We start from the raw sequence: 27,732 nt of genomic DNA, 5'->3' as shown, positions 1-27,732 counted from the left end.
ACAAAATTGATCTCATAACTGAAAAAATAGGTAACACTTGGTTTGTGGTTGGACCTATGATTATTATTAAACCTATTTCAAGGTGTTTCTTTTCTTAAAAAAATTCTGTTCTTCGTTCCTCCGAGCCGATTCCTTGGTATTCGTATTTCGACCTCTTGCCATTCCTCCTCTTCACTCCGATGTATTACCTTTATGCCTCCCTTGGTCATCCTTTCGCCATTTCCGTTGATCTCGACGGTGTACATCTCACAAATTCGTTTTACGTCATGACATATCCGATCCATCTTCCTTCGCCAAAACTTCTTGTCTTCCTCGGTGTTTGTTAATCCATCTGCACTACACTCTTATCCATAAAAACATCAATCCACGTCGAATATGCCAGGAGCGTTTGGGATCCATCACCGGATACGGTGATTCGAAAATTGAACGAAATAATTCTTGAAAAACTGTCTAGAAATCTCACAAATCTTCACGAAGTCACGAGAAAATGTGAGATGGGAGGCTTTGGCTACAAGAAGTCACTTTGGTTAATTAAACCAATTGTAAAGTTATCATTCGTTCAAGTTTACTCGCGACACCAAGGTACTCTCCCGGTCCCGACGTCACGACGAGATTTCTGAAAATATAATGGCAGAAAACGAAAGATTGATTCGCCGAAAGGACAAATCCAAGGAAAAGTGCTTTTACCTCGCACAATTCATGAGTGTGATGAAAGCATAAGGATACGCGTGCCGACGTGTTAAAACACTTTTGAATACTTCATGTCTTCTTTTTTCATCGCAGGTGATCTAGCAAGCCATATATTTCGTTCTATTCCAGTAGTGCCTATCGCTTCCATCTCCATCTACATGGCAGCACAAAAACCACTAGCTTGGTGTGTGGCAAGGGGTGCATCCACACCCGACATACACGGGACGCGAAAGGGTCGTGTACGGTACATGAAAGACTGGTAGTTATATAAAATGTTGCTCATATCAGGCAATGAATAATTTACGTGAGTCAAATTCATGGAGAAAGAACCGTCGCCATTTGTAGAGAGATCATGCAGACAACAAAAACCTACATGAGCCGATATATTCAGGAAAACGACAAGCTGGATTTAGGTGTGAACAAAGATGCATCTTTCTTTATAAAAATTCCCCAGTGAAGACATTTAAGTGGAATCCATGTTATTAGATTTTCATTGATCGATTAATTAAAATAGATGTGGAATTGTGTCGTTGTCACGCGTATTATAAGTATTAACATTGAGGTACACGGTGGTGAAATTATGGGTATGTGTTGAGTGAACAGATTACACTCGCCACCTCTTGAATGGTGGATGCTAAGTGCGCCCTTCTTGAGTGTATTACCAAGTGCGAGTACGCACGCAAGAGCATGTCCGGGTGAATAATTTTGACTGCGTCCCTTAACATCTTAAGAATCTGTTACTATGAGCGGGCCACCTCCCTCCCCGGCTCCCTTCCAGTTCCATCATGTCCTCGCCCACGCCTGAACCCCCACCCCCTTGCACCCCCAACCCCCCTGCCCCTCCCCCGCCACCGCAAGACCCCCAAAGATCCGATTCCCCCTGTCCGGCATCATATCCTCCCCAAAAACCTTCCTCTGACTCCATCCCAACCACCCACAAAACCCCGAATGGGAACCGTCGTCCTCCTGTCCCCTTATCGGAAGGGATGGGAAAAGGCGAAGGTTTTTAACCGTGTGGGCACGTGAGTTTGTGTGTATGTTTTGGGGCGGGGTGAGCAAGCTCCCGAGGGTGGGTGGAGGTGGAAGGGGAGCGAAATGGGGGTGGTAGTACGAATGGGGTGATTGATTATAGGGTCCAGGGCCCTGACCTGCAGCCTTAGCCGAAATACTTTATCCCCCCCCCATTGACAACCCTCCTTCTCCCCTCTCTCCCTCATTCCTCGCCACCCCCTCTGCCCTTTTTCTCTCTCCCTCTCTCTCTCTCTCTTCCTCCATTCACCTCTCCTCTATCTTCTCTTCCCACCCTGTCCCTTTCTTCCCTCCCCCTCTCTTTATCATGTTCTCCCTATCTCTGCCTCCCTCACTCTTCCTTCGCTTCTGTCTCTTCCCTCCTTGCCCAATCCTTCTTGTTTCCCATTATCTCCTCTCTCTCTCTCTCGCTCTTCCTCCAATATGGATGTCCGACTTCATTCTCGTCCTTTCAATGTCTTCGGATTGCTAATTTCGTGTGTCTACGCCAGTTTTTCCACGAGTATACATAGAAGGGATCGCAGAGTGCCGTTTTACTAATGGTGAATGGATATTTCATCCCGCAATGATAGGAAAACCCAGCGTAGCGCTTTACTGGGCCCATTCGGGCATTATGAAGAGTTACGACGACAGAATTCAAGGAAACCATAATGAAAAATTTCTTAAGCTTAAGTTACCTTGCAGGAGCATTATCTTAATAATTATAATATTGCCAGGGTAAATCCGGATTATTATAATTTTCTTTGTCCCACCAGTAAATCATGCCATCTGCTATTAAAGAAGTCATTTGGGGTCCGCAGTTCAACTTCCCACGTTACGAATTGGGTGATGCGCTTCAATCACTTTAATTCGGCACTTAATTAGGGATCGTAATTATTTCGAAAAATCCCGCCACCTCAGTAAAGCGATCTTGTATACTCAGGGATTCGAGCAATGTATGTATTAAATATGAGAATTTTTTCCAACTTCGACTCAAGTTTTCCACCAGAATTCTTCCTCATATTTATTTTTTCTGTTTTTTATGCTCTACTTGAAAAATAAGATTGAATCCTTCTAAATAAATTGTATATTAACACATGAGACAAGAAATATTTGTGCGCACAATGGCAGGTGTCGAATTGACTATTAACCTTTTGCCTTGTGTTGTAACAGCACTTTGTAACGGTGCATTGTGACTGCTAACCACTCCGTTCACATGGTCAATTCTGCATGTCCGGTGTTTAAGTACTAATTTATGATCTTACATTCATTGCAAATCGGCCTGACACGCATGGCAAACGAGCCATTCAACGTACACAGGAATATTTCCTACGTGATCCATTCAGCGTACGCGAAAGTCCGTCAGCCGCCCATGGGTGAAGTTCCCATCGCGCAGAATCCTTGCGATTCGGCCAGACGTGCCATGTTTGAATTAGGATATTTCAGATACTTCCAAGGAAGAACGGCTGACCGACCGCAACACCCTTGGTCCCCGTGGCCTCATCCCCTTCCACGCGCCTAGCGAGAGCCCCCCGCTTCCCCCCTCCCTCCCTCCCTCCACCGTGCAGCACTCTCTACGGTGCACAGACTCACGCGCATGCGCACAGGTTCCGGTCCCAAGTCAGGCACCGCTGCTGGCGCAAATTATTTACGCAGACGAATATTCTGTCATTATCCGAGAATCGGTCGACCGTCGGTTATAGTCCCCCCCCCCCCTCGAGCGGAAATCGTTATGGACATTATCCCGAGTGTGATGGATGCAGCCATTCGAATCGTCACATTAAGGGGATCGGGAGTAAGGGGGGCAGACCGGGACGCGAATTGATATTTTGCTAAGTAATAGTCACGGCAGGCGGCGTGGTAGCTTAAAGGGTAGAGCATTCGGGTTCTGTCCGGAAGGTTCAAATCCCAGCTGATGATGGCTTTGGACAACTACCACTTAAATTCCTAGCAATATGATATCCTGGTGATTAGCACTTAGTGGAAAGCCGAATGATACGATAGGGAAAATAACTGTCCCCCATCATTAATTTATGAAGTCTTCACACCCAAAGGAAAAGCTTGGGCTGAGCTATACCTATGAAAACTAATCTTCAAACTGATTACCCTCGTACTGTATGATCACAATTGTCGGACGGCGAAAATAGTTGGAATAGAAATTGTAGTCGATCGATAGATAGGCGTCTTTATTTGGGCGAAATTTAGACCAAATGGTCCCTTCTTCCATATAGTAATACTATATAGAGATCGTGACTACGGGTGTGAGCGAAATTATTCGAAAGCGTGCAGGGAGATTTTAATATTGTACGATGACGTTTAGAATGCGTGTGATGTTATTTTATTGCCAGTACCAACCCTTGATGTAAAAAAATATAGTTGGTAATGCTATGCTTATGGCTCAGCAATATCATAAATATCCCTTACACTTGCATCGATCTGAGAAGATCCCTTAAAATACGATCGAATTCCTTGCCTAATGTAATGGAAAATGAAGTTTGAAATCGATTCCGCGATATGATACATGATGCCTTCGATTTGAATTTAAATTCTGATCACATTATTTACATCTCGCTGTTATGAGGAAAATTGGAAATGTTTGTGGTGCGGGTCTCGTGCACTTCAGGATAATGGGGTGGCCATCAGAACCAATAATCATCACCTACCAATAAATGTCGAGAAGAAATTCAATTCGGCAATATTTATATTTTCCAATTCAATTTAATCTGTTTTTACTCACGTTGTATGCAATGGAATATTTTAACAGCGGAATCTTCATCTTTTTTCGGCTTCCCTAGTACATGTATCATGTAGTTCCGATTAATTTTGAAATAATTTCTCTTCTACCTTATATCCCATGATATATGTAATGCATACAAAAATGTTTTCGGTGCCAATAGTACCCGGATTTATTTGCGGAGATGGACGAATTATGTTGAGGGAGGCACCTAATTTTTGCAGCATGCTCGACATCATTCGACGCTAGCTAGTACGAAAGGAGATTAATTTCGTGGGGAAGGGAAAATAGAAAATGAAAAGGACGTGCGAGAAATGAAAAAGTCTTCCAGTCATGAAATTGAGGGCGATCTCCTCAGATTTTTCATCTTTGTTCCGAGATGGAGTGGGGAAAAAGATGTGAGGCGGAAATGTTGGAGAGGATTTCCCGACACCATAAAGTCAATAGCGCTGTGTCGAGGGAGAATTACGTTCAGGGCTTTCTGGAGCGGTTGACTAATGCCTTCGTAACCTGAATCACTCGGGAATTATGTGCGCCAAGGTCAGTGGGAGAGATGCTACATTCGGCTGGCACGAGAATCATGACGAATGTGGAGCTCCAAATTTTAACGGAATATGAAATGCATTATTAATCATCATCGTTAGTCATCGGAACCATTTTTTTCCTTCCTTAGTTTCCAGTGAACATGGGACTGGTCTCCTAAGAGACATTTATTGCTAACACCCGTCGGAAATGAGAATCTAAATTTACTTTCCTGATCAAGCAGTTTTCAATTCTTATAAATCAGAGTAATTATTAAATAATAAAGTTCTCGAAAATACGTTGAGCATTGTTTTTAGTTCCTCATCCATAAGAAAGGGAAAATTATGGCATATATTCGTGAAAAATTAATGCATTGCAGAACTCGGGAAATGCAAGTATTGACATTTATCGTGAACATTTTCCTAATACCCATCCGTGTGTGCGGTGATGGTAAATTATTGAATTGCGATTATTCAAACACTATTAAACTGAGTGACACGTAATTTTATGAGAAATATTTCTATTAGAATTATAATTATTGGCAAGATTTCGGCCTGAGCCATTCAATTGGTGTTGGCCCTTCCCTGAAGTATTTTACGATCTTATCTTTCTTGATTAAACCCCAAACAGTTGGAGTAAAATTTATTGTGAAATTGGTAGCTGCTGCATTGTTTTCATTCAACATTATTTCACAGGTGTCCATAAGACTAAAAATTTCTGAAATAATTTAATTCGTTCCACTTTTTTTAAAATATCTCTCAAAGGTCTCAGATTGAGTGAGTTTTATGGATAGGAGTTGTGTATAGAATAAAACTGCGTCTGACTTTTATTTGGTAAAAGCATTTGTAAAACTGTAATTCCAAGCTTACGCTTATAAAAAAATTATAAAATGCTGTGCCTCTCCTTTTAGAAGTACAAACAGAATATAATGATTCCCAAAACAATGATTATCCATGTGAAGAATAATTGCTATTTTTGCCTGTGTTATTTTCACTGTAAGCAAGAAAACTTAACCTGCAAACTCACAGTTTTTGTATTTATGAAGAGTGTGGGCAGTAATGTAGAGCATACATATACAAGTATTTAAGACTCACGCAAAATACAACAGAAGAAATATTTGAAGTAATAAAATGTCACTTTTGAATCTAATAGAGATACTTATCGGTGTCAAATTTGAGGATATGAACTTTGTCATATATTGGCATACATTAGAAAAAACATTTCTTATGGGCATAGCAAATTTTACTCTATTTTGTGATGTTGATGGTCTTCAGACTAATTTATGTTATTATTTTCTCTGGTGACATTATAATTCATGAGTTTACAACAATATTTTACACACATTATTCCATTTATTTACAGAAGGGCAATGTGGCTCTTAACTCCCATGTGATGGTCACTATGAGCTCCGACAAATCGTGCAGCAGGAGGAAGACGGAATCTAACAATGGGCAAGCCGCAGGAACATCCAACACAAATGTTCAGCAACAGACAGGGCAGCAGATGTTGCTGTCCAACCAGCAGAAGCAACACCAACCAATGCAAACCAGTCATGAGGATACACCCAACCATATTGTCTATAAAAAAGTAAGTGGTGGTAATTTTACTGGTGTGTCTAACTCCTCCTGGAACACTTTTTAGTCGCTTGTATTTATTATCAAAGTAGTATTACCATGATGAACTATGTTTAACATTTTGGCTACTACTTCTTATGGCTTCAACTTGTGTCATTACAATTGGTATGCTACGGAATGGGGTCAAGGGGAGTTTCTTATAAAGGGGAGTCTTAATAGATTATTCTAATAGTTAATGAAGAAACTGTTTCTCTTGTAAAACTTCTCATCATTAATCTGAAACATTTGTACTAGAAAAAAATGCCTGTTATGCCTGCTACTCATATTACTTTTAATCTGAAGGTCTTGTCCCCTGTCTATGCTATTAGGTAAGATCCTTGTCAAAAGTCTCCTATTCCACTGAATCCCCTCTTGACCACGCTGACAAGATTAGAAAAATACAAGGAAAAGCATAGTACACAATTCCAATTCCACTGAAATCAAAGATAACCTTTCATAATTCATAAAGACATACCAATTCCAGCCATTAATGCAATTCTAATAATTTTTTAATGAAAAATGATAAAGATATTAAACATTACCAATAAGAATGCATTGCTGGGATAAATATCTATCTCTACACCCTGGCTATATTTTGTCGGTCACCTAACGAGCCTATATGTAATTATTAGGAATACATATTATGTTTATTAATAAGAGGTGGTTGATTGTCATAAAATTATATATATGAAATGTTACCTTCATTTTTACATTTGTAAAATCCTTGATCAGCAGAATTATTTACCAATCCCCCTGTATTTCCTAATCTGACTATTTGTTGTTTTAGACATGTGCTACTAATCACAATCTTAATTAGTTATATAATCAACTCATATCGTAAAATTGAAATCCAATAGCAACATATGAAAATCAATTGAAATAGCTTCTAGAAAAGTAATGCATTAAATGTTTGTATATGTATTGAATTCACATTCAGAAAGAATTAAATGTCTAATTCCTTAATATGTACCCTCACTTTATGCATCTAAGGTCTAAAAATTCTGCAAAATATAAAACTAATTCAATATGCAATTCACTTCTTGAAATTATTGAATTGATGCTTTTCTTCAAAATACATATTTAGTTTCTTTTATTTTATCAATCTATTTTTATTGCCATTTGCAGATGGAGCAGATCGTGGAGAAGATGCAGGACGAGACGACCGGTGTGCCTGTTAAAACAGTCAAAAGTTTTATGTCCAAAATACCTTCGGTGTTTACGGGTATGTTTTTAGTCAAACTGGTGACTTCTTAAATCATCATTACCTGAAATGCAATGAAACAAATGCCAGCAAATGAAGTTTCTTGAAAATAATGAGTAAATGATGTCTAAATTGGCACCATATCATGATCATATACCAAGTAGAATAATATTTAAGGTAGGTTTTGGATGTATGACAAAAAAGAATATGCCTACATTTTGTAACCTTGCCTAACAAGACACAACCTGATACCCCACATAAAATGATTAGGGTGGAGGAAATTAAAAAATGTTCTGAAAAAATATCTGCTAACTACCAGTGATATTCATCAGAATAACACATACTTGAAGGCAAACAGAGTAATTGGAAAATATGACACTCTCTGATGGTCTGCAAATGTGTAAAAAAAAGTTTTGGTCAGGTTTATATGTAGCATTCGTAAAAAAAAGAATTTGGGTAGAAGACTTCATTAGGTACAATTTGTACAAAATTTAGTAAAATAGTGATATTTAAGAATTTGGGGCCATAAGTTAAATGTGGTAAAGGTGGAATTAAGTCGTCAACAAGAGATTAGTCAAAAGTAGGTTCAGTATTACTTAAGGTGAAGATCAGTGAGGGTGATTCCATTTTTAAGAAATTAGGGCGTTAACATACCTAGGAAAGGAAATTTTAATCAGGATGTCTTGGTTTCCTTCATTTATTTTGAGGTGTTTGAAAGAGTAGACAAGGCAAAGTTAATAAAATAATCACAGAATATAGAGGCATTACACAAGAACGAGTAGCAGGTGGAGAATGGAGGTGGGTAGTGTAAGGCCATTCGAAACTGGTAACACGTTTTAGGTCTATACAGTCTACAACTATTGCTCAAATAGTATGTGAATTCAATTGGTATGTTCCAAAATTATGATAAACATAGAGTCCTCCCAATATTGAACATCAGTATCCAAAAGGCGAAGTGGCCGCTAAAAGTTTTGAGCAATTAAATTTCTCTCCTGTAAACCGTTCATGGTAAAGGGATGTTTACAGAGAAGTGTGTATGTGCATCACCTTAATTTGCATTCCTCAGTTCTACAAAATGTAATTATTTTCCTGTCACAGGTTCAGATTTAGTAGCATGGATGATGAAAAACTTGGACATAGATGATCAAGGTATGTCAATTTGAAATATATGTAATTTAATGCTTTCAGTATAAAATTTATTTTGTCATTTTTGATAGAGTATTCTATAAACCTAATTTCTGTTTGAGACTTTCTAATTGTAATTCTAATTGTGGTTTAATCTGGACTAATTCCCTTCTTTGTCCCTGTAGAAGCTCAACATTTAGCCCATTTAATGGCTGCCCATGGTTATTTTTTTCCAATTGATGATCACCTGCTTACAGTTAAAAATGATGGGACCTTCTATAGATTTCAGGTAACTTCACTTTCCTTTTTATCATTTGAAGTTGCTACAAATGAGCTAATGAAAAGTCAATTGTCATCTCAAATTATTCTTAAGGGAATGAAATCACTAAGTTAATTGTCATTATTCATCTTCTTGTTACTATTTATCATGTATGTCATGCTATTCAGTAATAAGCTTCATTGGTGTGATTAATCAAAGTGCATTTATTTTTATTTCATTAGACACCCTACTTTTGGCCATCAAATTCCTGGGAACCCGAAAATACTGACTATGGTAAGCCACTTAATGAAACGGCCAAGATTTATATTTCTAATAATTAGGGTTCATAATTTTAATTTTCACTAAAAATACTTTCAATAAAGTTTAATCATAATTACTGTTATCTCCTGCCATATGTTTTCCTTTTCTCTCTTGGGAGGAATATTTTTCAAGATTTAATCTATATAATTTTGTGAAGTAATCCTGGTAAAACTGTGCATAAGATTCTGATAAATATGTGCTAAAATACGGGCACATATATTGAAGTCAATATAACTGCTGTGAAATGCATAAAAATACTAAGTCCACAAAAGCAGTTTTTCCATCAATTGGATCAAGGAATCAATTGCTCCACAGTTATTTTTTTTTCAAAAGCCAACTATGAAGCATTATTTAAATATTTCGATAATAAATCCATTTAATTGAAGGAAAACAACCGAAAATATATGCCTTAAGTGTCTTCCATTAAAAATATATTGAGTGAAACAATTTTAATAGGGTATATCATAAAATTTTGTTTTGACAGCTGTGTACCTGTGCAAACGAACAATGCAAAACAAAACAAGGTTGGAATTGGCTGACTATGAAGCTGAAAACCTTGCTAGGTTACAAAAAATGTTTTCTCGGAAGTGGGAGTTCATCTTTATGCAAGCTGAAGCGCAAAGCAAAGTTGATAAGAAAAGAGACAAATTAGAGCGAAAGGTACTAGACTCACAGGAAAGAGCCTTCTGGGACGTTCACCGGCCAGTGGTTAGTTTCTTTTTCATTAACTCTATCATATGCTTAGAATTACTAATGTAGTAAATTTAAGCGTTAAATTGTTGTAAAGGAAATTAATTGTGTGTATTTAGTCATCATACTCTCTTGTTGATAGTGCTTCAAATCATTTTGCTTGTGTCTGAAATTATATACCTCAATGCTTTCATTTTTCTCTTTAATAGTGAATATTTTTTCTTTGGTATGGTATTTCTTTAATTTATTAATCCAAATTTATGTACTTACTACACTAAATAGGTACTCCAAATAATGTCATTCATTACATAAACATTTTTTTATAAGGCTTAAAATTCCTTTAAAAAATTATATTATTTTATTCAAAATTCAATCACAGTGCCTAGCTATAGCATTTAAAAAAATTCATCACTTGAATAGATATTTTCATTTTGATATTTCCAATTCAGCATACTTTTAATGTTTACTACTACACAGATATGTTCTGCTGAATTCTCTCCTTTTCTGACAAAAGTTATATTACTCCTTCATTCCTCAAAAATCTCATTGAATGATCTGCAAATATGTTTAAAGACATGTGGATTGCTTTTTAGATTGCTACTTAAAATATTTCTCTGCTTGGATTTTATGATACTGTTTATTCGTACATTAAAGTTGATTATGTAATGACAAATACTTGCTATTGATCTTCAGTAACGCAAGGAATTCCAAGAAAAAAAAATTGCTTGGGTGTACAAATTCTTTTATGGAAAGCAGACCATGTAAAAACTCAAATTGAATAGATGTAATACCATAAAAAATGTTTGGATGTTACTGGTCTAGTCTGTTGAGTTTTGAGATGAAAGTATGATGTCATTAAGATCTCCTAGTAAATTTTAATCATGATCATTAAAATGAAAAATATTGATTGACATTCTTTCTTTCCTGCTCTCCATTTCAACAGCCTGGGTCAGTGAATACAACAGAGGTGGATATAAAGAAAGCCTGCAGAGTAAACAGACCCCATCGATTAGTGAGTCCACCCTCAGTGCAACCAATAACGCAACAGCCCACATCAGAAAACCCTCTTGCTCAACGAGCCCCCGCTGCTTCTACATCACCCTCAGTCCCAGAGAAGGAGTCTTCTAGTGAGGGCAATGAGAAGGCCAAGGAAGGAGAGGAAGTGAAAGTAGAATCGCAGGCCAAAGAGGGAGGAGATGATGGTTCTGACCAAAACACTGGAACAGCAAGTGAGTTGTCATCTGGAAGTTTCATGCACTATTTAAGTGCTAGTCAAATGTTAGTGCTGTATCAAATGAAATTAAACCTATGTTAAGATATATTTTTTTCAATTCTTATTATATCCAATGAATAAATACCTGTCTGTGGGAGGATGCATTTTGAATACTAACAGTCATTCTTCTGTTAATTCTAAGCATCTGTGAATTTGTTTTTTTAAGTATAAATATAAGGTACAGCAACAAAAGAAACATATATTTACCAACTCAGGAGAGTATTCCTAATATTTAATCATGGTGTTCTAATTTGTACATATAGTCATTGCAGGGGGCAGGAGATAGGATAAGGCAGTACAGAAAATAACAAGTTTTGGCACATGGCAAGAGCCCAAAATTTGCAATGCACATGAAATCAGCATCAATGAAAACAGTTTTTCTCATTCTCCATTGCATGCAATTACTGAAGTTTTACTGAGAAATTGATGGTTTAGGTATAAGTTTTGAGAGTAAATGGGTTTTAGGGTCAAACAAATAGCATGGGGAAGGTGCAGTCAGCAAAAAGCTGATAAATATGTGAAATCCTCTGGACTGAATCTGAATCTACTGTTACTCTTTTTATGTAATCTTGAATATTTTGAGGACTGCCTAGGGATGTGTAGTTATAATAATTCCTTCATAATCTGAATTCAAGTGACATAATTCTTCTCAAAAGTCTTAGTGTTGACTTTTTCTCATTGTAACTGGAGGCATCTCCATCATATGTTCTCAAATGTAGATATAACGCTTACTTTTTTCCTATAACATTTTTTTAAATCCATATTATCTTCTTCGAATTTCATCTAATTAAGTACGCTCTCTCCTATGTAGTTCAAACTCAGACTAAATTTTGGAACAAATTTGAACACTTTCTTTATCATAAATTCAGTTTTGTTAACATCTATGTAATACTTAAGCTGGGAAGTTTTAATTTCCCAATCAGCTTTCGATACTAATGCCACAGTAACTTAGTGGTGCCTTCCGTCGGACAGTATGCAGATGGTGTATTAATAGTCTATCATCTCTGGGCCATCAAGACCTCATCATCCTTCCATGTCTCAAGCATCACTTTTGGGCTATCAAATTTTTATGAAATTTCAATTTCTTTCTTTTGGTAACAATCCTTAAATGACTTCAAGCTATTGTTTTGTCGATTAAATACTTCATGCTTTAATCAAAACTCTTTTCTTTTGTTAAAGTTTCAACTCCTACCTCGTCTTGTGCATCTGATATCGCAGCAGCAGATGGTTTACGAAAGGACATAGAAGGACTACGTCATAGACTCGATAGACGAAACTTTAAAGTTTCCAAAGTGGCTGAAGCGTGAGTGCATTTTGACCTATCCTCAAATTTGAATAATGAATCAGAGTAAATTGATTTCATGAGTCAGTCTTGACTAGTGAATTGTGTGGAGTGCATCCACTTAGTTTCTCAGTATTCTTACTCTATCTGTTGATATTATTTTGCAAACTATTGGGCTTCATAAAATGATATCTGTAAAGAGTACTCAATAAAAATAAAATCACAGAGTTTCGTTTTGAAATTGGGCAAGACTCTGGAAGAAACTCACAAAATGCTGAAGCAAGTAATTAGTAATGGTATAAGGGGAATGTCATGAACCGACCACAGGTTTAAATATTTTCACAATTAGTGAATGCCTAATGCTGATGGTTACTAAACAGCTGTTCCCCATTAAGTCACCATGGCACCCAAAAATGTTGTAAATGTTTATTTAGCCATACTTGATGGTTGTATTGCATTCAGCAATACTTGAAATTTATGCTGGTGCAATACTGGTATATTCCTACACTTTTTAAGCCCAAACTGACCATCCCCGAGGAATCATTTCTCCTCCTTTCCATCCTTTGTTGATGATGCTAAGGGATTTAAAGGTCTTTGTGTAAAATTAAGCATACACAGGAGCAATGGCATGTACTTTCTCTATTTTATTTATTGATTAAAATTCTTACTTTATGTACATATTTCTTTATTAAGATTAGTTACGGATTTGGGAGTGCTTGAGAATTATTTCCTACAATGCCATTCATAATATTCTTGCTAATAAATGTGATACATTCTCCTTTCCTTTATAGGTATATTTCTTACTTTGAACAGTATGTGGAATATGACCCATTTTTCACAGCTACGGAATCACCGAATCCATGGCTGACAGACAATCCAGACTATTGGGAGCAAGAGAAGACAGCGTAAGTCTTTTTCCTTCTGTTTTATTCAATTTGTAATTATCCTCTTTAAACCTATTTAATTGTAAAATTCAAAAAAAAAGGACGTGGGTTTCTCTATAACAATAAAATTTTTTAATAACGTTTTGAAATCTAACTCTTTCTGGAGAAAAGGTGATATGTAGTAAGATCACTTGTAAATAATTAAAATATTTGGTGTTAATGTTTTGGGAGCAATAAAAATCATGAAAGTGTATCATAAAGCATAGATACATTTGTGGAAAACATTTTAAAAGAAAGCTTCTTAGCAAGGTTTATTGTTACAATATAATGGAAAGGTATAACAATAGGATCAACAACTTTCAAGGTTTATAATGTTCAGCTGAGAACATACCAATATTTCAAAATTAAGCTTCCATGGCTTTCAATGATTTCATGATTTTTTTCAATGAAGATGTTTCTTCATGGTAAAAAATTTTAAGTTTAATGTAGCAAAGACTGATTTCAAAAAGTTTGAAATAGTACATATAGTATAGAGATGTTTCCATTGTAAAAAAATAATTTTTCATGATTTGTTTATTTCCCTGAATAGATTAAATATATTTAGATTTGGTACAGTAGGAAATACTATAGGTTTTCTTTCCCAGAGTAAAAGCAGTAGTGGCAATAGAATATTGGAAATGAAATGAATAGTGATTTTAAAATCATTCTTGTCTCAACTTAAAAATATAATTTTACTCTTGAACAGGAAGGAGATTCCAACCAGAAGAGTTAAGCGTTGGGCTTTTGGTCTGCATGAACTTCTCCGTGACCCAGTCGGAAGAGATCATTTTATTCGATTTCTAGATAAGGAGTTCAGTGGGGAGAATCTCAAGTAAGAACACTGGATGTAAACAACACATGAGTGATAACTATAAAAGATATTATAAAGTAATTATTCATTTTTCAAAGATTTTTAAAAGAAAAATAAATGGATGTGAAGAATTAAGCACTAATAATACAGGCGTCTTGTTTTAATTCATGAAAATATCCATGTCATGTTCATCTCTAACTCAAGGGAAAAATCTGCTCACAATTTAAATCTCTGCTATTTTATTTTGAAATCAAAAAATCCTTCACTACTGTTCTCCTAACAAATGTTCATTCAGCATAAGATATGTTCGATTGAATGTATATCTATAATAGCTTACTGGCCGGGAAAATCTAGCAGTATCACATTTTTAAAAGTGCAATGTATTAATTATTTGGTCAAAGTCGCAACTTCTGGAGATAATTAGAAAAGATAGCATATGTGTCAGTTTAAGCACATTCTATCCTTGTTATGTATTTTGTAATTATTTATTATTTCTTACTTATTGATCACTTTGTTAATTATCCACTGTGAAGGCCAATTTGGCTGTTTTTGGGGTAATTGTTAAATAAAAAAATGAAAATGGTCTAAATAAAGCTGTTATTTTAATTCAACCATTCTTTATTCCACTTCAGATTCTGGGAGGCTGTGCAGGATCTAAAATCTCTTCCACAGAGTGAAGTCCAAGCAAGAGTAGAAGAGATTTGGTCTGAATTTCTTGCCCCGGATGCCTCTTGTCCAATAAATGTTGACTCACGCTCAAATGAACTCACCAAGCGCAATATGAAGTCTCCGGATAGGTGGACGTTCGACACTGCTGCGGTATGTTTACTTGAAAAATGGTTATTGCTATTTTTGACGAATTCATTCTTTTCTATCGAAGCACAAGATAATATTATTATGGAATTAAAAATATACATAAATTGTTCACTGACAATGTTGTCAACAAAAAACATATGGCATGTGATTCATGGGCGAATGAATATTTTATTTCATCATAAGGTAGGTATAAAATACCTTTCTCACATTCCTTTTTTAATTTCTCGGCCTACCCATTTATTCGGCTCGGCTTTCCCATTTATCTGTTTGATGGTTAAACTATTTTTCTATTATCTGGATACGGCCAAACCAGCATAGTATATTGCATTCATACGAGGGCGGTTCAATAAGTACCTGTGTTAGAAATAAAGAAACCATTTTTTCAAAAACTTTTTTCTAATTTTCAACATAGTCCTCTTTTAGAAAGTTACACTTCTCCCAACGTTCTGGTCATTTTTTAATGCCTCCAAAAAAAGGATTGGTCGAACTCTCCAAAATATGCCTCTGCCTTGGCGATAACTTCCTCGTTTGAGCTAAATATTTTTCCTGCGAGCCATTTCTTCATGTTAGGGAATAAGAAAAAGTCGCAGGGAGCCAGATTGGGTGAATATGGGGGGTGTGGTAGCAATTCATAACGTAGTTCAGGCAGTTTGGCGGCGACAACTCCGGATGAATGTGCTGGTGCTTGTTATCCACCGTGAGCAACCCATCGGGATGACAATTTTTTCATCGCCAACTTATCATGTAAAATACTAATTGCTGTTCCGGTCGGCACACCCACGGCCTCTGCTACTTTGTGCACTTTCGTTCGTCAATCAGCAAGAATCATGGCATGGACTTATTGAATGATTTCCTCGGTAACCACATCTGCCGGGCATTCTGGTCGCTCCTCATCAAAAACAGATGTTCGCCCACATTTAAATTCGTTTAACCAATATCTAACTGTGGTCATAAATGGTGAAGTGTCCCCATAAACAGCATCCAACTTTGCTTTCATCTCCTCGCATTTCTTCCCATCCAAAAAAAAAGCAAATTGCCGAACGATACTGCTCTTTTTCCATCATAGCGAAATGCACGAAACATGTCTTACTCGAATGGCTGCCAAATACAAACTAACCTTTAAATCAGTCTGAAACTTGTTTCACCATCATTTGATAGATGGCAGCACACGATGATAGCATAAACTTCCCTCAGGAATGCCCTTTGTTGTCAAACACGGCTACTTATTGAGCCGCCCTCGTACTTGCATACAAGAAGTGCATCCAATCTTACATTGTTTTATGACTTTTCACTCTTGCTCTCCTTATCTCTCTTATTTTATCTCTGGAGGGGAATTCCATATCTAGGGTAGAAAATATTTCTCTTCTGCTGGATCTCGCCTCCTTTGAGTCTCCTCCAGCGATTCCCCACTATCAGGGAAACTCAGTTCTGATCAATAACTCTGCAAAATTCTCAAGTGGTAACAAAAAGTATGAGAAGTTTCAGAGCAGTCTGCTAGAAATTCTCTAGGGAGAAATGAGTAGATAGATATATGACATGTGAATCTAAAGACAGCAGACTCCATGGGTTTGTCAAAATGGTGCATCATTTTGATCACAAATCAATTTCTAAACATAATGTCCCTCGATTATTTCATTCAAGCAATGGGAATGGCCTTGACTGGATTATAAAGGAAAGAAAAATTACACTGTGAATTCCCCTTAATGTTACAATACATTAGGTAGAATTCACACCATGGTAATTTTTCTTTCCTCATTGGATAATTTCCACATAGTCAAGCCTGAAATTACCGATTTAATTTTGGAGGTTATAACCATTTCTATAAATAATTATTTTGAGTTTCTATGATACCTAATAATCTTTATTAGATGGTATGAATACTCACCCATTTGGTGCATGAAAATTCATTCATTTGTAGTCATTAATTGAGCCAACCCTATAAGAATGTGAACAATTAATTAAACCCCAAATAGAGGATAGCGATATCAAGATACTACATACTCTTTATTGAGAGAAAGACACCTGATGGTGTCAACTGTTCAACACTACTGGTCATTTTAAATAACATTCAGTGTAACTTTCAAATTTTTTATTTTTCATAATCCATCACGTAGCTCAATAAAGTTGAATCTCGTACCATAGAATTTTAACTTGACAATTTTTTCTTTACTCTCCTAGGCACATGTGTACCACTTGATGAAGAGTGATAGCTATTCAAGATATTTGAGATCAGAGATGTACAAAGAGTTCCTCAGCGGGGCCAAAAAGAAGGCAAGTTTAAATTTATACACGAGTCATTTTATTTTTTCAAAAAATAAAAATTAACAATTGGCCCTATTTCAAAGGAATCAGTAATGCAATGCCCATAAACCATGTATAGGATGGATATCATGGTCAATCTTGCATTTAATCAATGTGTATACTCATGTACCTTGCATTATTTGTAATGCTAAGTCACCATCATAAAATAGGATGCACATTTCTGAAGAATACAAGTTTCTTTGCTATATCAGTATTTCTTGGAAGGCACTGACAAAAATGTGTCCATTCTTCCAACTCCTCTTCTGCCTCCTAGACCATGGAGCTCACCATGAGGTCTTGGAAGGGGGGGATATGCATCCTAGTTGCTGTTCAAAGGTCTTGAAGCACTAGTTTTCCCTCTCCAGCACCCATTTTTTCATAGCAATATGTGATGCTCATGTACTTTCTCTTCTCCAAGAACAGTTTTCTCCCTGTCTATTTTAGATTTGAGTTCCCCATTTTAGAGTGAAATTTTGTGGTTTTACCATTGTGTGTACAGTGCACCAGCAAAAAGCCTGATTAATTCTAAAAATGACCACTTGCATTGTTATTACACCCTAAACTCTATTTTTGTAGAGAGAGCAATGACATTAGTGGAAAAAATACAAGTGCATTAAAAAGAAGCTCCTCTCAATATTCCTCTCTTATTTTTGAAAGTTTGTTTTGTTAATCTCATTTTGTTTGATTTCTAAAGTAGATATGCATCCTTCAACTGCAGGGTAAATCTTAACATAGACAGGATGGTGACAGTGATGTTGGTATTCAACGGCTTTTTCTTTATACAATTGCATTCTTGCTAATTTAAGATGAGTTCTTCATAAAAGTTGATGCTGGCTGGCTACCACAGACATTTTAATAAATGTACTTACTTCCATTATGACTTCATTTCACTCTATTTTCAAGATCAAATAAAAGACTTATTAAGTTCCTTTCCACATGGAATAAATTTCCCTAAGCTTTTTTACAACATAAAGCACGGGAAGAGATGGGTCAAGTTCTTGGCATTATGTTAAATAGGTAAATGGTAATGAGAGTCAAAAATAGCTATGAAGTGAATATTATTTTGTGTATATGTGTTATTCATCCCACATCTTTATATTTTTGTATTTCAAGGCCTATTATTGTCAGGAAATAATTTTGGTACCAGCATTAATTATTCCTTAATATACAAACAGCCACTTCATTATTTCTGTTTCAACAAAATTTCAAAATTAAATGCTATATTGGAGGATTTTAACTAATAACTTTGCGATTATAATAATTCTTTGAAGAAAATTAATTTCTTAAAATTTTCTTTCAGACGTCAGTCAAGGGCATAAGATCAATTGTTTCTTTCTCGGCACGAAAGGATAATCCTACCTCCTAGTCTGAACTGTCATCAGCTGCCGTCTCCCCTTCCAATCAACGCCAAATCTGTGTGGTAATCACGTGAAGAACACTTCTCCTTTGTTCAACTTGAATGGCTCTTCCTCCATTATACACCTAATGATGAGGAAGTCTATGAGTAAGAAATTGGAGTGCAGTAGTGGTGTTGTGGAAGGGGAAGAAGGCATGCATGTAAGGTAATACAGCAGTCTTAATTGTTGAAATACATCCTCTCTATTCACAGAGGGTAAATTTAACAAACCGAATGCTCTCATGTTGAAATGTACACATTTTCCAGTCATATACTGAGGGAAATAAATCAATCCATTAGTACACATTTGCAGGTCACATCAAAATATTTTCCCAACCTAAGTGATAAATTACTGACTTTGAGCCATTTTATGAAGCAATTAAGTGCAAAACATGTGTCATAAATGCATTTATTGTTCCTAGCTATTGCATTGCAATAACACTATAAATTTAATGAACATCAGTCTTATATTTCCAATTATATGAAGCTACTCACACATGCAGCAATACTGTAAGGTTTGAATCATTGTCTAATTCTGTTAATTATAGACACAATATTTCAATTCCATATTAGGTTCAAGAATTTGTATTATCGGTGGACTGTAACTAATGTAATTTCAAAGATATTTTGTCGTTTTATAAGTTACAAATGACTTAATTTCTAAATCAAAGTGTAAGATACAATTTGAAAATATGAAGATTTTTTTTTAAGAGAGACAGCTATTGCATATGGCTGATTTTTAACTGGATAGAAATTACAGTATAGCCAAGACTTTCACTCAAGTTGCAGTACACACTTGGCTCATATGTGGAAATGCCTTGTTTGATGGGGAAATGAATGGTGAATTGGAAACGTTTGCTGAGACCAACTTCAGAAAAGTTAAGCAAACAAAGATGACCACATAAGCACTTCCAATAATGGTAGTCCTAAGAGTCAATGGTAGGAAAAGAAGGCAAACCATGAGGGATGCATATGATAATAAAATTAACAGCCCTCTGTGGAAACTATGCGTACCATAAATGACATAATATGATACGTACAGAAAATAATTTGATTTTCATATACTGGGTTGATGGTATTTTTTAGCTAAAATCTTTCAAATTCCTTTGTATGGTAGTTGTTGCTGTAAGATAAGAATTTTAATACTTTTTGTCATCTTACTTGAGTCCAAAAACTCAGAAAAATGTCATTATTTTATCTTAATATGTCAGTAATATGCACCATTTCTTCCACAGGTTTCCTGAGTTCCAGTGCCGTGGCAGTGCTCTGAGAGTATGTTTGAGTTAGCTCTACGCCTGCCACTTCAACACCATATGTGTTGTCAGAAAAATATATGAATCCTGTCAGATTTAACTCCTCTTACCTCTTCAGCATTTCATCATCAAAGTTTTAACGCAGTTATATGGACATTCTCTCCTGATCTGCAGGAAAAGATGGAATGAAGAACATAAAGTTGGAACAAACATCACTTTTTCTCACTCACATCATAGAAACTATGAAGAAATCATATGGCATTAATTGAATGCCTAGACAGCAAATGAGGTGTTCATGACAGCATGCATAGTTGAACATATTTTCCAGTCTAGCATAACAAGTTTTCATATTATTTATTCAGTGACTATGGCATTTATATCTATTTAGTTTTTTTTATCTATTGATGACCCTGGAGTTCATCTAAAAATTTGTTAATTGAAAGAATTTCCATTGAAATTTTTATTGATGTCTCATTTTTAACAGTTTGAATATATTTTCTACTTTTTTCCACTTATTAATTGCTCTATATTCTGCATTTTAGTATTAATTTAAATGTTGTTAAAACCAGTGCTCCTAAAAATTTTTAGTTCAAAAATTGTTGCTGCAATTAATTCGTTGATTTTTTAAAGGCATAGTAGGTGGCACACATTTTATTCAGAAGATCTTGTGATTTCAGAGAATAAGCCTCCAATGTGGGAACGTGAATGTATATTAGGAGGGTTATGTGTTGCCCTCATGACATGGACAAAGTTGCCATGCACATTTTCAGCTTGAATGTGTGCTGAAGCCTCTGAAATGTCTGGATTACAATGTACAAAATTTTACATTAGAGATCAATATATGACATAACTAACCAAGGTTTTCATGGAAGTGTGAGTTTTGACAATGATATATATTTTTTAGATACAACTGAACTTTAAATTCTACTAAATTCAATAGACATTCCTTCATCACTTGTGTTGTCATAAGGGAGCTAGAAAAATAAAATTGAAGCACAGTAACATTTCTTGAATTACAGTTAAATGTAATTTACCTAATGTCCCCATTTTAAAATTCTCTTTCACAAAATTAAAATTTTAAATTAAATCCAACTAGGATAGAATAAATGGAAAAGAGCTTAATAAAGTAAAATGACTGCTTCAAATTTGTCTATAAAGGCTGTTTAAAGAGTGGGGTCATTTTTATACATTTTTCTGAAATAGGTACTACTTGTATCTTCCATGAAATACCACACATAGTGCTTGTGTAGGTCCTTGCTAAAGTAGCATTGATGACATATTAAAGAATCTTATTATCTACCAGGCATAGAGAGAAAGTTGGGGCATTTTCTCAAAGAAAAATGTGTTCACTGTCATGATAACTTGCACCTAAAAGGTTATTTACTATTATTTTCAACCTCCAAAGGCATACAGTTTGTTATGGAAGGCATTTAAAAGACAGGGTAGGCATCCTTTGATGTTACATGTGACACTTAATTATTCCAATGAGGCAGATTTATTTGTTAAACTACATCATTCATTATAGTTCAATGTGACTATTGTGTAACCTAGTTAATTGTAGCACAAATTCTGCCCACATGAAACTATCCTTTATCTAGTATGATCTGTATTGCATGTATTTGGTTGTATAAAAATATTCATGCTTACCATTGCAACAAATTCATTACAGTTTGCTTTTGAAAAACAACCCTATTTAATGAAGGATGAGTTGCAAAAATATGCTAATTTGCAAGAAATTCAGATACTTACCAAATAATTTGTATACTGTGCAGGAAACAGTTATACATATAGAAGTGATTGACTTCCTAGTTTTTGAATGGCATTGTTAACTGTATGAACTAGCACAGGGTGTAATTTGGATTATCATGATGCGCATTAGTAATGGAATAAACATACCTCATGATAATTTCTTTGGTTATGAAAATACTGCCAGTTAGGAGCTCCTGATTGACAACAAGCCTGACAAAAATGAACACAATATTTGATATATTAAATAAAATGGTGATCTCTAATCAGTAAATTACCTACTTACCTATTTAAATTGGTCAGCAGTGAATATAAATTTACTAGTCATCTTCCAATTAACTCCTTCTAGTCTCCAATTATGTTACCTTTTTTCACATAAAATATCAAAGAATCCATGTTCTGGCAAAAATAAAGTAACGGGAAAACACATTTTCACATCAATCTACCAATATTAATTAGAGACAAGTTACTTTTATCATCACCAAATCATGCCACAAGTCTAAATTCATTGAAAACAGATCATTCCATGTTGTAGACAATGCTTGTGATCAATGCCTTTGACTTTGAGAAAGGAAGTCAAATCCCTCAGCATCTACTATATGACATTTATAAATTTCATGTCATGTTCAACAAAACCTTTTCTGGTGTTTAACGAGCAGGCAGTGCTGGGACTCAATTGAGGATCTCACACGTGCGCTCAGTTTTCCCCTAATTAGTAAAAACTATTATTTTAATATTTTAAGAGAAAGAGGAATAATGTAACTAAAATTTGTACATAGACATATTATGATATTTATTAGATAAAATATCTAGTTACTGAAAAGTTGTTGCATCTTGTGTATATGGGAATGTGTGGTGGTGAGAGTGCAACTGTGTTAATGAAAATGTAGTTTAATACATAATGTTGCACTGTAATTTACTGTGAATCCTTGATATTTTTAGGGCCATCATAAGAGATTTAAACCTAAGCTTAGCAAATTTACATACAGAATGTGGTAAAAAATGAAAGCCTCATTGTTACAGTTGTAATTCCTTTGGAAAGATTTTGTATTTACCTATTCTCTATGAACACAAAATGTTTCATTTTCAGAACTGCATTACAAACTAAACAGTGTGTTATCCATGTGGTTTTATTGAATCACATTTACTGTAATAAAAGAGAATACCTACAATTTATCTCATTGTAAGTTCATGGTTTGTTACAGTGATACAACAATTGTGAACCCAGTGATCACCTAAGTAGTTTGTAATCAGTGATGTCCAAAGAGCTAAATCATCAGCTATCATGAAGAAAATTTTCAAAAAAATGTTATGAAAAATTTTTTCTATCATTCCTCTCCTATTAAGGTCATTATGAATAATTGCAAAATTTTCTGAAGCAATGGCTTTACTTACAGTGATGTGGCCAGGGGTGGGTAGAGTTCAGCTGGTAACTGGAGGGCTATGGTTTCAATCTAGAAAGCCTCATCTCTACCCAAATGTTTGCCCTTTACGGTATCCAATCTTCGTACCGAGGCAGAACAGAAAAAGGATTTTTCGTGCTACATCCCATATTCTTTTCCCAATTTTTATTTATGAAGCCTGATGTTAGAGGTGAACCCTTGAATAAATAATTATGATATCGAAGCACCCAATGAGTTATTTCCTAGATGAGGTTTGAAGATCCTAATGTGTGCTTATTTTAATTATGGTCCCATTTTCAATTATAACAAGGGCTCATCGTAGTACTCTATAGTAAAGAGCATATGGAAAAAAACATTTGTTATATCACCTAATTATAAATGGGGGAGTTTTGCTTTTGATAGTGTGAAATTAACATTTTAAGCGAAGGCTTGGAAGGAGAAAAAATACTTAAGAAGATAAAATACAATTGGGAATGGTTTACCAATACATATTGACTTCCTCCCCCATGAAACTTCAGGTTCCAGCAATGTTTACTTACTCCTTTCATGAACTTCCACGGAGAAGGACACCTATTTTGGTATATACTACCATCTGTTGAATGTGATGTTAAATTATACCTATTTTGCATTCAACCTTTCATTATAGGTAGGATAATTTTATTGCTGTTTTCTTAACTCTATGTCAATGACAGTATCCCATCTTCAAAACTTTCACATTATCTGTGATGGTGGAAATGGATCCTTAAGTTAACCTCTTCCCTGTGTAATGCTTTAAAAGCCTACCTACTGATTACTGTCGAGCAAATCTTAATGGTAAACCCCATGAACCATCATTAACCTTCCCATAATAAATAACATATGTAACTGACGAGAAGGAATATAAAGAATATGAATATCAGACCACCCAGGCAAATTAATTCTAAGCCAAAGAATAATAATCTGTCACAATTAATCTTTGCTGTGTAATGTTGAATGTCAGTTTTTAAACCATTTTAACTCTACTTTTAATCAAAATTTGTAACGATGACCTGTGTAAATAGTGATAACGAGAATTAGGTTAATTTAAGTAACAATTGATGAAACTGATTCCTACGACCAGGAACACATTTGTTTTTGAAGGTGGAATGAAACAAGATAAGGGCACAAGTGGAGGCAGGGGCATTTTCACAATGTGCATCCACGGTGGAGGTGATGGTTTGGGTAAGGCAGGGGCAATGAGTGAGTGCAATGTCAAATAGAAACCCCTAAAAAAAAACATTCTCCCTTCCTAATTAGCACATGAGGGGAAAGTAGCAGAAATGGCAAGCCGGTGGATGAAATATTCTTCAGAAGTGATGGCTGTGCTCACCCAGTGTAAATCAATATTTATGCATACATGACCCCTTTTTTTTCAAACTTAAATTTATAAAAATGAGGGGCATTGTGGTTAGGTATTACATGGGGGCTGGGTATTAGATTACCTTTCAGGATCCTGAGGTCAAATCTGAGTGATATGGACACCATCAGCTGAGCCCAAATGGTGTCATTTTATGGGAAAAAACAGGTGAAACAAGGAAAGAAACTGACTATACCCACCTTTCCAGGAGGCGTGAATTTCATATGCCATAGTGCTTTACCAACTGCCAAACAAACCTTTGATTTGATGGCTGTAGTGGAATGTTGAAAAATTGGGGGTACAAATTATATTTAGAATTTTCATTTGTGAAACTCTTGAATTAAAACAAACCCTACAAATAATCACACATGCCACATGAAAGTTTGGGTTATGCACTCAATGTCTTATCAAAGGACTGCCAAACTACTTTGCGAATCCCAAGCCCTGTACTCTTTCACACTCCTAGTCCACTAAATGCTTAAGGATACTACAGACTAGCCAATATGAAATTTTTTATGCTATTCAAAAATATTTAGAATCGATTGCAATGGCTTAAAGTGTCCAGATATGTCCTTGCTTTGGAAAAAGAATGTACAATCTTTATGAAACTTAAATGTTTACAGTACGATAAGTTAAAGAAGCAACATTTTAATGTAACATCACATTTGGTAGGAACCACCCTATTTGTGTAGAATTAGATTTTTATTGTGAAGGTTGAGTGAGAGTATTTTTTTCCTTCAGGGCCCATGAATGAAACGGTTGCCAATGTAAAAATTGGCCCATGTCATATGGGTCAATTCTTACATTAATAACCATAGAAGCATCATTTTACTCAAGTGCCTGATGAGCATGATGAACTGTTGGCAAGCCACATCTGTAGATGCCATCTACCCACATTCAGGGGTAATATAATATAATCATACCTTTTTGAGTTTTCAGAAAGAACAAATTGCTTACCTTGACTCACACATCTCATTGCCAGTCCAGTGAAGGGACCAAAATATAGTATGATGCCATGCTCATATTTCATGGCTGAAGTGTTTGCAAACTCTCAGATAAATTTTAATCCACAACTTTATTACATGCTCAATCATGACTACTGCTGTGGTAGTACTTCACCCTCTCTCATGGAGGTTCGGTCGGAAAAGAGGAAAGAAAAAGTAGGGTAGGACAAAGAGTAATATGGACACTGACTTGATGAGATGATCCACTGAGGATAGGTCACTGGAATTGCTTTTCCTGTTATTAACCTTCCTCTCCACATCAGTATTTCAATCCTAAGATTTATTTACTGCTGGCTTCAATTCGTCTCTTCAGAATTTTCCCCCATGCCCAGAGAGTTTTCTGTTTTACGTCCTTCTTCATTTGTCCTATGTACTTTTCTCTTAGCCTTCATAATGTGATTTTTGCATCAATTTCATTTTCTTTTGTTTCTAACTATTTCATTAATTGTGCCTCAAGGTGTGTCTAATCCACATGGTTCTTTGCTGTATAGTTTTGGATATGGTCCTTTCCTCTACTATATACTTCCTTGTCCCTCACTTGGTCAGTCCATTTAATCTTCAGCATTCTGCTACAGCTCGTATGTTAGGCTTCTATTCTTCGCAGGTTCATTTTTCCAATGTTCCTTGTCTCTGATCCCTAGAGAGCCATGCTACACTAGAGCGTTTTGATAAAATGCTTCCTTGTCCACAACCTTAGTTTCTTTGAGCATAGTACTTTTCAGCTTAATGCCTGGAAAAGTGATGAGAAGACATACTGATATACCTTTATATATACAAGTTGAGCCCTCATGCATAAATACACATGCACATTTCACTCAATATGCCATATTTCCATTTCCATGGAATTTATTGCTACATTATCAAATTGGACATGGAGTCCTAACAAACGCCCTCCATTGAACTGCTGGATATTATCTTCTCTCCATTGTAAAAGAGAAAGCAATATAACATTTTGATAAAATGTACTATCATCACACTCTTTATTCAGCCTTACCATTATTCAGTTGTTTAAATTGGGCAGGCACCATACTCATTTCCCTGTAGGAAAAATACTAATTCTCTCATAAAAGAATTATGATTAACTTTACTTTTATATAGCCTTTTTTTTTACATTCTATAGAAAGTGTACCTCGTTTTCATGTAGGATGAAGATTTGGTAAATGAGATGGCCACTCATTTTCTAGATTTTTATTCCCAATTAGTTCCAGATTTCCTTAAGCATGCTCCTTTTCATTTCTCTCTGAAGTTTCTGAAATCAAAATACATGCTTATGGTAAATCATCACATATTGCTGAATTTGACATGAAGCTAGTGGATGCGACCTAACACCGCCTACCACATGGTCTCATAATGGCACCTAAGGTAAGATACTTCAGTTTTGGTTTTCACCTGGGATTGCTCATTTAATGGCCTAGGTAGATAGATAGATAGTGGTCTTTATTTGGGCGAAATTGAGACCAAATGGTCCCTTCTTCCATTTTTAGGTACTGCAACACATAATGATATAACAACAAAGTAACTTTGTTCTCATAGGGAATTCTTGATTTCCATATCATGTTCCTAACTCTTTCAACAAATTAAGTTTTATTCAATTTTCCTGGATTTTTGAAGCAATTGAGAAACTTCCAACTGGGCAGCCATTCTGATAAAATCTGTCCTCACCAGGAAGCAAGTTATCAAACTTATTACATAAGCAGTCAAAAACAGAATTGATTTTCTACCAGATAAAAGAATCCCATTCTAAGCTCCACTAATTATAAAATATGCCTGGGAGAGGACAATAACTATTGATGAGAAATATAATTTTGAGTCATCATGAATCAGAATCATAAGGGTTCACATCAAGAGTTTCAAGAAAGCTGGACACACTCCCTTGCAAGATTTGGAGACAATTTTTCCAAGCATTTGACTCTCATTCTTCCTCAATCTTTTTCCACATCATCAAGCTGCATAATCTTCATGTATTCACTTCTCATTCATCATTTT

General features: G+C 35.6%; 1 protein-coding gene across 3 annotated transcripts in view; it reads left to right on the top strand.

Moving 5' to 3' along the window:
- Window positions 1-23,548, top strand: part of RSG7 (Regulator of G-protein signaling 7) — a 240,943-nt gene extending 217,395 nt beyond the window's left edge. For 2 of the 3 annotated variants that reach the window (XM_071598764.1, XM_071598763.1), the window contains 14 exons: window positions 6,317-6,541; window positions 7,693-7,789; window positions 8,867-8,917; window positions 9,079-9,182; window positions 9,395-9,446; window positions 9,958-10,181; window positions 11,107-11,392; window positions 12,616-12,739; window positions 13,510-13,623; window positions 14,348-14,473; window positions 15,085-15,271; window positions 17,447-17,539; window positions 18,870-19,131; window positions 20,201-23,547. In XM_071598764.1, the coding sequence (XP_071454865.1) occupies window positions 6,347-6,541; window positions 7,693-7,789; window positions 8,867-8,917; window positions 9,079-9,182; window positions 9,395-9,446; window positions 9,958-10,181; window positions 11,107-11,392; window positions 12,616-12,739; window positions 13,510-13,623; window positions 14,348-14,473; window positions 15,085-15,271; window positions 17,447-17,539; window positions 18,870-18,935 (1,719 nt within the window). In that variant the 5' untranslated portion in view covers window positions 6,317-6,346 and the 3' untranslated portion in view covers window positions 18,936-19,131; window positions 20,201-23,547. Of the gene's footprint in view, window positions 1-6,316; window positions 6,542-7,692; window positions 7,790-8,866; window positions 8,918-9,078; window positions 9,183-9,394; window positions 9,447-9,957; window positions 10,182-11,106; window positions 11,393-12,615; window positions 12,740-13,509; window positions 13,624-14,347; window positions 14,474-15,084; window positions 15,272-17,446; window positions 17,540-18,869; window positions 19,132-20,200 lie in introns of all 3 variants that reach the window. The other variant, XM_071598765.1, reaches the window with a different exon arrangement.
- Window positions 23,549-27,732: the final 4,184 nt, after the last annotated feature.

The sequence above is a fragment of the Hetaerina americana genome, unplaced genomic scaffold (genome assembly GCF_022747635.1).
Source record: "Hetaerina americana unplaced genomic scaffold, ioHetAmer1.1.p SCAF_10, whole genome shotgun sequence".
Taxonomy (NCBI): Eukaryota; Metazoa; Arthropoda; class Insecta; order Odonata; family Calopterygidae; genus Hetaerina; species Hetaerina americana.
Note: the sequence above shows the minus strand (reverse complement) of the source record. Positions and strands in the feature narration are given on the sequence as shown.